This window comes from Epinephelus moara, chromosome 5, assembly GCF_006386435.1.
Source record: "Epinephelus moara isolate mb chromosome 5, YSFRI_EMoa_1.0, whole genome shotgun sequence".
Taxonomy (NCBI): Eukaryota; Metazoa; Chordata; class Actinopteri; order Perciformes; family Serranidae; genus Epinephelus; species Epinephelus moara.
Window position 1 is genome coordinate 7,762,180 of NC_065510.1, and position 13,464 is coordinate 7,775,643.

General features: G+C 41.0%; 1 protein-coding gene across 1 annotated transcript in view; it reads right to left on the reverse strand.

Moving 5' to 3' along the window:
- Positions 1-203: 203 nt before the first annotated feature.
- Positions 204-13,464, reverse strand: part of ncf4 (neutrophil cytosolic factor 4) — a 49,518-nt gene continuing 36,257 nt past the window's right edge. Inside the window, exons 8-10 of the mRNA XM_050043347.1 lie at positions 9,168-9,319; positions 6,089-6,154; positions 204-620 (exon numbers count right to left, since the gene is read on the reverse strand). Of these exons, the coding sequence (XP_049899304.1) occupies positions 413-620; positions 6,089-6,154; positions 9,168-9,319 (426 nt within the window). The 3' untranslated portion in view covers positions 204-412. The remainder of the gene's footprint in view (positions 621-6,088; positions 6,155-9,167; positions 9,320-13,464) is intronic.

Genomic DNA, 13,464 nt, shown 5'->3' on the forward strand with positions numbered 1-13,464 from the left:
ATGATTCTCAGGTGAGCAGCAGGGAGCAGGTGAGTTGAATCAGAGACAGATGGGGGGAGGGGAAACAGAGGACAAGGAAAAACACAGGGAAACTAGTGACACGGCCAGGACCATGACAGTGTACGGCTATACTTCTCCAGTGTACAGCGACTGACAGCAACAACTTCCAACAAGAAGAAAAAAATCAATGCATGCAAAACATAAAACTTATTAAATTAGTTTATTACTAAGTGAAATGTATCAGCCATAAACTTGAACAGCAACAATATTTGTAACATGAATGAGGCTTTGAATGAAGAGAAAAGACAAACCACACACAGGCTGTATCGGCAACAATATTCACTTGGTCAAGTTCATTGTTCTGATATAAGAATACTAAATATCTCCTCCGCTTCCCGTGACCTTCACTCTCTCAGGCCTCGGTGCTGTAAATAGAAAGGTCAGAGGCCAAGGTCACGTGCAGCTCCCACGGAAACTGATTGACAGGTCGCATATCTTTCCCCTGCTGACCACTGCCCTCCCTGATCATCAGCTGGACGTCCTCATCGTCGAGGATGCGGATGAGGTCGCCCTCGGGGTCGCGGTAGTTCAAGGCGATGTCGTCCACTTTGAAGACGTTTCTGAAGAGAGACAAGGACAGGAAGAGAAGGACTTCAGACGTTTTAAAACCCCAGACATGTTTCCCTTTTTACTTTTACTCATTTGTGTATAACACATCACAGGGGTTTAAACCAAAACAATCTTTCCGAGACTGAGGAATTCTGAAAATATCTCCAAATAGCAAAGAAAAGGAGGTTAAAGTTGCTAGTTGTAGCTTCAATAAACAACCATCTGTTGTACTAATCATAACATGTTGTAATTAAATTAGACTTAAGTTTCTTCATGACTTCATGACATGTTAGATCATAGTACAAAAATAATGGATGTAGCCATCATGACTTCACACATTGGTTTGTGGACTCCTGTTTGAGTTTGGCATTTTCCATCTTGCATTTCTGAAGAAGTGACCAAGAGGGTGTTTTAACAAGGGAGGCTACGGGGATTGACTCGCTTTTGGAGCCAGCCTCAAGTGGCCACGAGAGGAACTGCAGTTTTTGGCACTTTCGCATTGGCTTCATTTTTTTAGCCCCAAAGGTTGCTGCTTTAGTTAGATATACTAAAGCCTGAGAGTTCAGTTAAAATGTAGCTTTCAGCATATTTAAATATCTTTACAAACACACATACAGAAATACAGACAGAAGGACACAAGCAGCAAAAACCTCTGTACTTTGAAAAACACCTCATGCTCATTTAAAGCGACACTTTCCTTTCTGGAAATTTTGCACTTTTATTTGTTTAGGTTAAAATGCTATTAATAAGCTGATTGCACACTAAAATGTAAGTGAATTCCACCAGAAATAAAAACTCATAATTATACCATTCTCATATGGTTCTAAGAAAACTCCGACCATGATTGGCCGAGTGTCCTGTCTGCCTTCCTCACGTGGAGGCCTCTGACTGACGAAACTGACCGTAATCTCGTGTTAGTTTGCCTCTAATGTAACATAGGCTATAACATTATATATGACAACACAGCATCCAGTTGCTAACGGTTAGCCTACTGTAGCCTAATGTAACCTGAGTCTCTATCTTCCTTGTTTGTTGCCAGTCACCAGTACTATCTAACGTTAGTGTTTACGTTATATTATAAAACTCATCAGTCATCACTGACCCCGGATAAGTTTCAAAACTCCGGGGTTGCGTTTGACTGTGCAGAACAGGTAACGTTATGTTTAGTTTGCTTCTAATATAACATATAACGTTATATATGACAACACAGCATCCAGTTGCTAATGGCTAACGTTAGCCTACTGTAGAACTTGAACATTATCTTCCCTGTGTGTTTCCACTTACTAGTAACACTAACGCTACTATCTAACGTTAGCACTGTAACCTTATTCTAAAACTCATCAGTCATCACTGACTCCGGTTGAGTTTTAAAACTCCGGGGTTGCATTTGACTGTCTTGGCTGTAACGTTACACTCGCTCTCCTCTTCCGTGTATCTAACGTTACCTTGCCAACGCCTACGTCTATCATAGGCGTAATGAGGACGTAATGGAGGAGGGGGGAGTAGGCCGTTGGAGGGAGGTGGAGTTGCAGGAGGAGGAGGATGGGACTTTGGAGGGAGGCGGGAGTTGTGGAAGTTCAAATTTTTTCTCAGTGCTGTGTGAAATGCAAGAAAGGTAAGAGTAGCTTTAAGATGGAGGTTTGCGAATGTTCGAACAAAAAAAAAACCCTAACAACTTTGAACGTATTGTATTTGTGATTCAGAAGCTCATTCAGCTGTCTCAGGACGATGAAAGATACACGACTCAGGACATACCGAGAGGTGAAGCGCTGTATTCCTTTTTTTCCTTTTCTATTTCTATTTCTTTTATTAGTATTTGTATTTTATTATTATTACTTTATCATTCTTCTGTGGGGATTCTTATTCAGACTATGAGAATAAATATGCTTTTATAGGTTTCGTTCATATTAAGTGGTTGTTTACTTTAATGTTAAAAGCAATTACGTTATTTTTTAATGAAGACATTACAAGAAAACCCTGCACCATTGTTCCAGTGAAGGAAATGACTGCCCCCACATGGCTTTTGTTGATATATTACAGTTTAATTAAATTTTTGCTGTGGGAATTATCACCAAGAAAAAACATGTGCTGGACCAAAGGAAATGGGTAATAAGTGCAGATAGGAAGTTACCACCTTCGCTATATTCACTTCTCTTTGCATGGGCAGTAATGGTGGTGTCCAGGAATTAAAAAGAGAGACACTGTGTATGAGGCTTTGTACAGGATTCCTGGAGGCACAACATGATGGAGTATTATATCTAATGAAGGACATGCAAAGAGACATTCAAAGTCACTTCCTGCCACCAGCAATGAAAAGATAAGTGGCATTTTGTCTTTAAAGGACACACATTCCCAATCTGAGTCTGTAAATATATAAATTAATACGCTCTCTCTCTTTCAGTAGTATTACGATCACGATGTAAATTACACACTATACACACTCACATATAAGAATAGTATCGTGATGTGGGTAGTATCACCAGCAGCAGCAGCAGCAGCAGCATTGCTGTAGTCTCTCTCTGCTTGAATCAGCTGATATAACACTGGTAGTGTGAGTGTGATGAAACGTGTTAGAACATGTTGATGATAATCCTGCAATCTTAAAATCACACAACAAACAAAATCGGCAATAATCACAAGTTAATGTGATGTGACAGCTTATTAAATTCACTGGTTGTATTCCATTTTAGACTCATTTGTACCTGAGGTAAGTTATTATATTTTATTTTATTTCATTAGTCAGGAGTTTAGCAACATGTTCAGTTGCCACAGTCCTCCCTTAGTGTTTCTTTAATTCTTCCTCTTTCTTGTGAAACACAGTGAAATTCTTCCTCTTCTCTTTTCCTCTTTACTATCTCACCATACCTCCACCACCACCCTCTCCTCCCCTCACTCTCTTCATTCTCCCCCTCCCTTTATCAGTGCCAAGCCATATTAAAACTCAAGACCAGGGTCTCATCCATCCTTCTCCAGGGCACAATAGGCCTGAACACAGAAAAACAATAATGAGCAGATAAGCGGAAGAAATGAACTGATTATGAATGGGGAGGGCTAATCATCGTAGCGCTCACCTATCTAAATTACCAGATAATGAGAGATAGAGGGAGAGGGAGAATGAAAGAGAAAAAGACAGAGAAAAACAGATATGATAGTGTAATGAGCATATGCATCCGGTGATGGTGGTGCTGTGGGAGGGGAGGTGGGGGGGGGCAGTCGGCGGTCCTGCGGGAAGTAATTTGACGTGTGGCGATGATGGGCAACTGGCAATTTGCAGGTTTGCGGTGCAGAACAGTTAAATATGCTGCACCTCAGGACGGGCCGGTGGATTAATGGACTTTTACTCAACCTTGTTTGTTCTGGAATTAACACGCAAAAAGTACTGAGGGACTGAAATGGAGAAAGTGTGGTCACAAAGGTCAGCAATCACACAGGTTCATCAATACATCTCTGAGAGAAACACTCAATATGCAGGAGTCAAAATGACACGTGCATATGCACTGTAGAGCATGTAAAATTTCAGCTGTGCATGTAATTCTGAGCTCTGCATGCACCGGTGCACGTAACATGGTAAGCTGCCAACTCATGCATTGTAAGTAAGTAGACTTGCAATTGCCACTTTTCAATCTATGCACGCCACACATCTATTATCTCATGAGTGAAAAAAAACCATTTATAACTGGTAACATTGTGTGCACAGACAGACGAGAGAGAGCAGAGCAACAGCACAAAAGCAGCATCGTAAAACACAGCGGTCAAGCCAGCCACAGCTGCCACACTACAGTGAAGTTAGTTTTAAGTTTGATAGTTGACAGACTTCAACAAAAAAGGCAGTGTGGTGCGCCCAACGTTCTGTCTTCTTACTCAGTTTCACCCGATGCTGGCAATAGGAGGATGGATAGCTCATCTTCCAGCCTTCCGTTTAACTGCTGATGTTTTGTCAGTACTCTCATGCTGACTTGTGTCACATACTGGCTCAGTGAATGTGACAAGTTGGGAGTCCACATAAAGGATTTAGTTAAAACAAGTACAATTTATTCAACTAAGATTAACTTAAATAACCAATGCAGTGTGTAGATCAGCAAAGTCAGTAATGAAAGCCATGCATTAATGTTTGTCAGGTGTGTTGTGGAGGTGTTGAAGGTGCAAAACCACAAAGCAATGATGCAGGGTGGACGTCTGCTGAAGGAAGCGAGAGCACGAGTGAAAACATGAAGCAGCTTTAATAACCTGGAAGGCCCAGGTGAGCTTAATCAAGGCAACGAGCCTCCCCTCATGTCAGCCAGCTGCCTGATGAGGTCAGCTGGAACATCCTCTAAGACAGTGGGAGGGGCGTCACACTTGTCTATGTTATTGCCAATAAAAATTCTAAGTAAAAAATTATACTGAGTTTGTCTCATGTGGCACAACTTTTTTATATTGTTAATTTTTAATGTGTTTTTCTTTTTTTCTTTTTTTTTTAATATTTTAAAAAAAGGATTTCTTTCAATAACTTCTTTCTTTTTTTTTAATCATGATTTTTTTCAATGACTCCCAGTGTCAGTTTTAGTTTCATTCCTATTTACAAACAGCATTAAAGCTGTTGTAAACATGTAGTTGGTATAGCTTAAGTGTAGAGGTAGAGGTCAATATTCAGTAAGTAATATTTATCTATTTAAACAAGAAAAGAAGTCATCAATTAAGTCTTAATATAACTTTTTAAAAAAGGTTTCCACATGAGAAGCTGTGCAAAATGTTCCTATGACCAAAGTTTGGAGTAGTTTTAATGTACATTATTGTACTTTTGGTCAGATCCGGCTCTGGCTGTAGCGGAAGTGCTGATAAAAAAGGACAAATACACCAAAAAATTCAGTAAAGCAAATTTTGGTGACAGTAAAAACAAAATGTGATGCATCTAATTTAAAATTACATGTACAAAAAAAAGTAATTCAAGCCCTGCTCATGACATCTGCTGTGCTTTAATAAAATGCGCTTCATAAATGCTTTACAAAGCAAGTCAGCAATCAAATACTTTTCCACTGATGTAATTCTGGTAAGAAAGTCGTGGTATGAGTTGGCCAGCTGGGAAAAGCCTTATAAAAGATTGTAAATGTGATTATGATGAAAATTTGAAGATTTTCATGCGAAAACAGTGTGATCGTCACACGCTTCACTGCCTCCACATCAGACTCTCATCGAATATGTCAGTTTAATGTTCCATTATCACATTCTTTGGAAGCTGCTGTAATTCACTGGCAGGTGTGAGGTTGTGTACAATCATTTTCCCCTCTACAGTTAAACAACAGTCGGCTCTTAACACCCACAAAATTGATCCTCACGTTTCTCTCAATCACCGTTTCACACATGGGTTTAAATGAAATAAAAACATGACATTAAACACACACTTTTAAATGTCCATCAAATCCTTTGTTTCTACCTAAAAACAGCCCCGGTGCTACACAAACAACAAAAGCAAATTACAAAAGGATGTAGAATTCGGTACCTCATACGAGACAGTAGGTCCTTGTACGTCGGCTGGATAGTGAGGTCCTCTTGTACACATACATCTCTGTGAAAAGGAACACACAATCAGCTTATAAAATTAGACTGGCTGCTATTTCAAAGCTTGAAACGTTCACTCCTAAAGGTATAATTACCAGATATGAAACAATAAATTCAACAAGCACACAAGTAGAAAGCTTTCATAAGAACATCTTCACACAGTTGCATTGTTCTTTTATAAACATCAACTACTGAGGACATAAATATGACCTGATGTGGAATGGTATTTCTATGGGATTAAAGAACATTCAAACTTTTAGAGGCCTTTTAGTGCCAGTTTGGACAAACATTGAACCATATCTCTAACTTTAAGCTACATCTTTTTCTGTTGAAATTCCCATGGCGTCAAACAATGTGTCACCGTCGAACAGTGGCAGAAAGATAATGGCAAGCAACCAATAAAAAGACAATGAGGATATTTACTCCCCTCTCAGGGATAGATGAGTAGTGGTTTGGGAGGAAAGAAAGGGTAAAAAAAACTAAGCACACCTCATATGCAAACGATGCCGTTAAGAGATAAAATACTCAGAAATACTTTTAGACAAGAGTGAAAAAGAAAGGGGTGGCAGCTCCTTCTGTAAGCGACTGTATCAATATAATATACAAGTTTAAGTGGGGTCACTGTAACTAGGGTTACCCAAAAACTAAGCATAACATTTGAGTCTGTTGTAATCACCTTACCAAAGGACATATTACACAAAGCTGACACTCAAAACAGCTTTTGACCTTTAAAAAATGAAGTCCCGTTCCCACCAAACAAAAAAAAAAAAAAAACGCTAACACCCGCTGACATCTGGCTTTTGTATTTAAAGGGAAAGGCTACAATCTGCTTTCATTCACAGGTCAAATGACTCTGCAGCAGAGCATTTATTGGCTTTAACTTCAATCAGCAGAGATGGAAATATGACACCCGCATGGACGCACTATTTTCTGGCACAATGCATTTTGAATCGTTTGAAAGGGAGACTAATTACGTAAAAGATTAAGAAAGAAGTAACCACTGTAACATTTTCACTGGCCTCCATGCTGCTTTCCACTGTTTACTAACCTGTTTTTTTTGTGTGTGTTTGTGACACCAAAGATGACACATTGGTAAAACAGAAAAAAAGCACCATGCTTGTCCAATGCAGAGCCATGAGGACACTGCTCTGGTCTGCTGACAATGGGAAAAGGAGTTTTTCACCTGTTATTAGCAGTGGCGTTTTCTCCCAGAGGCCAAGGGAAGCCAAGCTTCCTCTGTTTTTTCAGACTGTAATTGTCATTTTAATAAAAACACTTCGTTTAACAGTTTCTGTAATTCTTCTGTGCTGTTGCTGTCATCTCTTCTCTGAGTATTTTACAATGAGTGAAACAGCGCCCCTCTAAATGAATGTGTGGTGAAACACAGTATTGCACTTTATATTGCACTCCGGTAGACTGTCTTGTCTGTGGGTAAGCCAGGCCAAGTTGGCATCCCTTGGTGAAAAAAAAAAAAGAAATATTAACCAATCAGATGAGGTTATCGTCATGCCAATGTCAAACTGTGATTAGTCAGGACTATGCCAAGGGAAGCCAGCCGCCCTTTGGCTTCACACCAATCAAATAGCACGTTATCAACGTCACTGAAATCAAATAACGCCGGGGGGTAACCAAGGTAACCGTTAGCAACTTTACTGCAGTCATGGAGGGTGGCGATTTGGAGGTTTTGGTAAAAAACAACTTTGCGAAACTTCCTTTACAGCAGCAACTTAAAATTAAATCAGACGGCAGACCAACATCAAAACTAGAGCTGCGGACGGAGAGGAAAAAAGGGACTCGGACTTTCAATGAGGAAAATTACATTTGCACGGAGTGGCTAGCTGGTAGCGCTAACCTTCAGCGGCTATTTTGCTGGCCCTGTCTTCTTTTTGACAAGGATACATGCTCGCTGAACAGTCCTTGGGTCACTACAGGATTCATCGACCTTGCCATTAAGGTCAGTGGGAAATTCTACGAAATAGTTATTGATCACTTCGCAACCAAGAAAGACAGGGGAATGGCCTTCCTCTTCAAATAGGGTGAGTTAAATGCACACTCCCTCTCTCTGTGACTTTACTGTTGATTGAACAGCCTATGTAGCTATGTGTGAATTTTTTGATGTGGTTATTTGCTTATTGTGCCTTGCTTGCCTGGATTTAGCTGTATGTGTTGTCAGTCCACTGAAGTAGTTGTTTTATTGCGGTTGTTTACATACATAAAATTTACTGTAAGCACCCCGGACAGCGCCCACAGGGCCAGGTTACCCGAATAGATGAGGTTGTTTATAGCCTCTTTTGACATTATAAACATTATCAAGCACATACATCGGGGTTTGTAAGTCATGTGCAGCTTATTGATACTTCATAATGTGAACATAAAACTTGAAACATCTCCCTNAAGTGTCTGTTAGATAACAGGCATGTGCATAGATTAGAGGTCTTGTCTCTTGGCCTCCTCAAAAATTTTCCCCACGCCACTGGTTATTAGAGGGTTATCCCGTGTGTAAAATACACACACATATGAGCAAATTTTGGCGGGAAAAGGTTCTAACTGTCAAATTTCAACAACTTCTTCTACAATTTTTGTGATAGAATGAGAACCATCTTAAATTCCACATATCATCATCCATATCACATCAGTAATCACTCTCATACACACACACTCACTCAGTTAGTGTGTGGGAGTAACTAGCAACTAGTTACTAGTGAAATGTAGCTAGTTTAATGTAATCAATTTACAAAATAAATGTAACAGTAAGTTACAGCTACTGAAAAAAATATGTCATTTAATTACAGTTACTGATCAGAATGTTTGTAATTACATGTGGTTGAATCAAAAAACCTCATATGTAAAGTAGAGCATTTATTCTGTTGCTTTGCATCTTTTCACCATGCAGGAATGCCTTCTTTTGTTGTAGCCTATTTCCGGAGCGAATGGTTACCTTGGTATACTGAGGTACCTTGTGTTAGCCTTAGTGTTTGAATGTGACACAGGGTTAAAGCTATACAGTACTGCACACAGACCTGGTTTGGACTCCAGATGGGGTGAGCAGGAGGCAGTGCAGACAGCTGTAGGTGGAGTCTCCACCCTCACCTTCTGAGTCATTCTCTGGGAGGGGCTTGATGATCTTCACAAAGGATTGTGGGAAAATACCTGTTTGATCGTTCACTGTGCCCTGAGGGGAAGACAGAAGGACAGAAAACAGAGGAGAGGAGAAGGATAAAGATGTGATGAGAAATAGCAAATGAGCAGCGACTCAGAGGACGGAGTGATACGAGCGTGATGATGAGATGAGTTGATGATTGAAAGGAGAGAAACACAATGAAGCAGGAGGGACGTGCATCTAGAGAGAAGTTTCCTGGAATAATTAGCCTTTTCATAATATGCTGCTGTTGTTTCAAGCACTCAGTGCAACCATACAGCCTTTTTACTGCGCCTCTGGTGTGTGAGTGTGTGTGTGTATCTGCATAGACACACACAGACACAACAACGCAAGGCAACAGTGTTATGTAAAAACAGATCCACGTGATCAGGCAGCAGTGAAACATATTTTAATTTGGGAATTAAAGGTCCAGTGTGTAGGATTTAGGGGGATATATTGTCAGAAAGGAAATATAATAAGTATGTTTTCTTTAGTTTATAATCACCTAAAAATAAGAATCGTTGTGTTTTTGTTACCCAAGAATAAGCTTTTATATCTACATAGGGAGCTGGTCCTTGTCTACGGAGATCACAATGCTGCACTGCCATGTTTCTGCAGTAGCCTAGAATGGCTCTAGATAGGGCCATTTGTGTTTTCGTGTCTGCTACTAAGTTTGCAACCACTCCAAAATGAGAGTGTCAGAAATTGTTTTTAGATTTAGAATTTTTTTTTTTTAACATGAAATTACTTTTTCAATGTTTTTAGCAGTTGAAATCACCGGCTCTGTTTGTTCTGGAGAGGGAGAGACCCCTGCGGTAATTTGGCTCCCAGGAAAACTCCTAACCATCTGCATCTTAAGTTATCAGAGGAAAAAGTGAGCACAGATTAGCAAGTGCTAGGCTAGCGACCTGTCTCCAACATGCCAGACAACATGAGAGAAACACTGCTTTATTCAGTGTTTTTACCAGTCTGCATTACCTTGTCCATTTGTTTTGGAGAGGACGACGCCTCTGTGGGTAATTTGGCTCATGGTAACACCTGCTGAATGTCTGGAACTAAATTAGGTGAGGACACATTAGCAGGTGCTGGGCTATAGCGCCCCATCTGCAACGTTGCGAACAGCGTCAGAGAAACTCAAATGTGTAAAGAAAAACTTCTTTATTCAGTGTTTTTACTGACCATTAGTTTTAGAGAGGTAGAGACCTCTTTGGATAATCCAGCTCCCAGTAAAAACCTCCTGGACAATGAACACTGAAGGAATTCTAACCAGGAGAAGTTTCAGGTGCATGCTATCTGCAATCCTCGCTGCTAGATGCCACTACATCGCCCTAAATCCTACACACTGGACCTTTAAATAACAAGAAATTATGATTCTTACTGAGGGTGCTTTCACACCTGCCCTGTTTGGTTCATTTCAATCGAACTCAAGTTCGTTTGCCCCCTAAGTGCGATTTGTTTGGGCAGGTGTGAGCACAGCAATCACACTCAGGTGCGCACCAAAACAACCGCACTGAGACCTTCTTGAAGAGGTGGTCTCGTTTCGATTACAAACGAACTCTGGTGCGGTTTGTTTGTGGTGAGAATGTGTTCTGACCTCGATCCGAAGCAACTGTAGTTGCATTTCGCATTGTTTGGGTTAAACATGAGCATGTTACAGTCCTGGAGGATTATTAATGTGCACCTCCTCCTGTACTGCCTTAATATGCACATTCAGCACATCCAATGCATCAAAACATTGTTTTCTAGTTGGAGCCGCGCCTCGTTTTCAAACTGTATGGTTTGACTAAAATGAACAATGACAGCAATATAGTCCACGATGAGCAGCGCTAAAATCAACCTGCGTAGTTGTCCCTCCATTGTGACATTAGAAAGTGTCACATTTATCTTGCAAGTGTACTCTTCTTCAACGTTTGCTTTACTTCCTGGATTTTTCCCGCATGGAAATTCTAACCAATCAAGAGCAGCTTTCTCGCGCATTTGATCTGGTCCGCTTGTAAATGCTGTCGTGAGAACACGAACCAACTCTAGTCAATTCTACAACTATGTAACAAAATAAGTCCCTGATTCGAACCAACGCAAGACAACTCTAGGTCTGAAAGCATCTGAGATGTAGGAATAGCAAACTTTCTAATTTCTTAATTTGCTGCAATTTTTTGCTGCAATATCTTATGTGGCCACTGGTAGAAATTGGCTGCAAGGCTGAGCAGCGTTCCTCGGGGCCTGGTTGTCAGTTAGGTCTGAGTTTAAAACTATACCTTTTTAGGGAGAGAACCCCATCACTAGCCACCCTCTTGCCCCGCCCCTGAGCCTCACAGAAGATGCTCATCAAATTGAAAGTATTTCTCATTTTCTCTGGGAGCCCTGAAACTGTTCAGGTTTCTCTCCACTGGTGTGTTTAAAACATTCACCTTGATGCACCAGTCTGCCAGTTGGATTTGTCACGTTTTCCACCCACAGCCGCTCTGTCCACTGACTAAATCAAAGGCACTCAGTCAACTTTTCACAAGTTCTAAGTGTTGCATTAACCTCACCCACCCCCAAAAAACAAAACGCTTACTACAAGCATGGATGCAAAGTTGCCAAAAAAGAACAAGGAGCTTGTGTTTTGCAGTGTTGCAAAAAGGATTAATAGATTATCAGTGTTTTCTGTTACAATTTTTGGATCTCTGTAGAAAGCCAGAGGCAAGATAAGTGCACCGTCCTCCTCCTCCATGTTGATTCTCACTCTCTCTCCCTCTCTCCCACCATATCAGCTTCCACCTCCTCCCTCGCTCTCCCACTCACCCACTCTCTGCTTCTCTCTCACACTCTGTCTCAACACCTTACACATTTTTTCATCAGGCACGTTTCCTGACCTTTTTTAACTATTTGCCGGCACCAGTGTTCCAGTGTTGCATTTCTTTGTTGAGCAGCTAATTAAAATGTCCCATATCCCATTTTTGGACGACGGCGACTTACACGTGACGCTCGCAGTGTGTAATCAGGACATTTTGTTCATTAAGTAATTGTTCCTCAAAAGGAAACTAGAGCAGAGCACCTCCAGTCACATCTGTGCAGATACTTTGTGGTCACTGTACTCAGCTGCCGCCGTGTCGTGATGACACTATTTTTAATCTTCCCTCTGACTTTAAGTTTTATTATGTTCTGTAATTAACTTTTGATTGCTGCAACTTGTGAAGGGACTGTTTTGTGTATTTCCTTACATCGCTTGGCAAGATAACCAAAAACAAATCATTAAATAAAACAAAGTGGAAATATACCCTCCATGGCCAAAAATATGTGGACACCCACACAAAGTATGTGGATACATCATGAGATTTTTTTTAGATATGTCATCCCAAAACCATTGGCACTCATCTGCTGCTCAGCCTCCACTCTTCCGGGAAGGATTTCTACAAGATTTGGGGACCTGTCTGGGATTTGCACACATTAAAGTTCCTATGAAATGAAAAATATATTTTCACAGTTCAAACCCTGCGTCCCTGTGTTAATCGATTATCTCGTTATATGCCAAACGTGTCAGAAAATCTGTATCAGAGTATTTTTACATAAAAACTCCTGTCCTTTCTCTTCCAGGTAAAATCAAGTAAAGTGATTTCAAATGTCTGATGACTCACCCTGCACTCAAGGGCGACGACTAGCTAGCCGCACCAGTTGTATAGCACCGCAGCTACTTAACCGAGCAATATGGAGAGACAGGAGGCTGTTAACATGTTTATTTCCGGTGTAAAGTTGGGCATATTAACATGGGGGTCTATGGGGATTAGAGCCCGAGCCCGAGCATGTTCTGTCCAAACCTGGCCCGGCCCGGCCAGTCCCTTTAACTGTAATCAATACAGCCCGGTTTAAACCCAACATTTTTTTTAAGGATACGAACGGACATTGAAGGCTGACTCACGTCTTTCTTTCCATGGCAAGCTTTGTCTCGAGGTCCCCGTCGTTTTGCTGCACATTTTGCGCCGTCAAGGGAGGGCCGGCCCACGGGTCCGGATTGCGTTCGGGCTCGGGCAGAGAATCTAAGCTCTAATGGGGATTGACTGGCTTCTGGAGCCAGCCTCAAGTGGCCATTCAAAGAACTGCAGTTTTTAGCTTCATTTTATTGCTCTTGAGGTTGCAGCTTGGTGCAGACCAGTACAAGTTCTTCCAAACTACACTGGGACAATCTTTCTAACCCCATA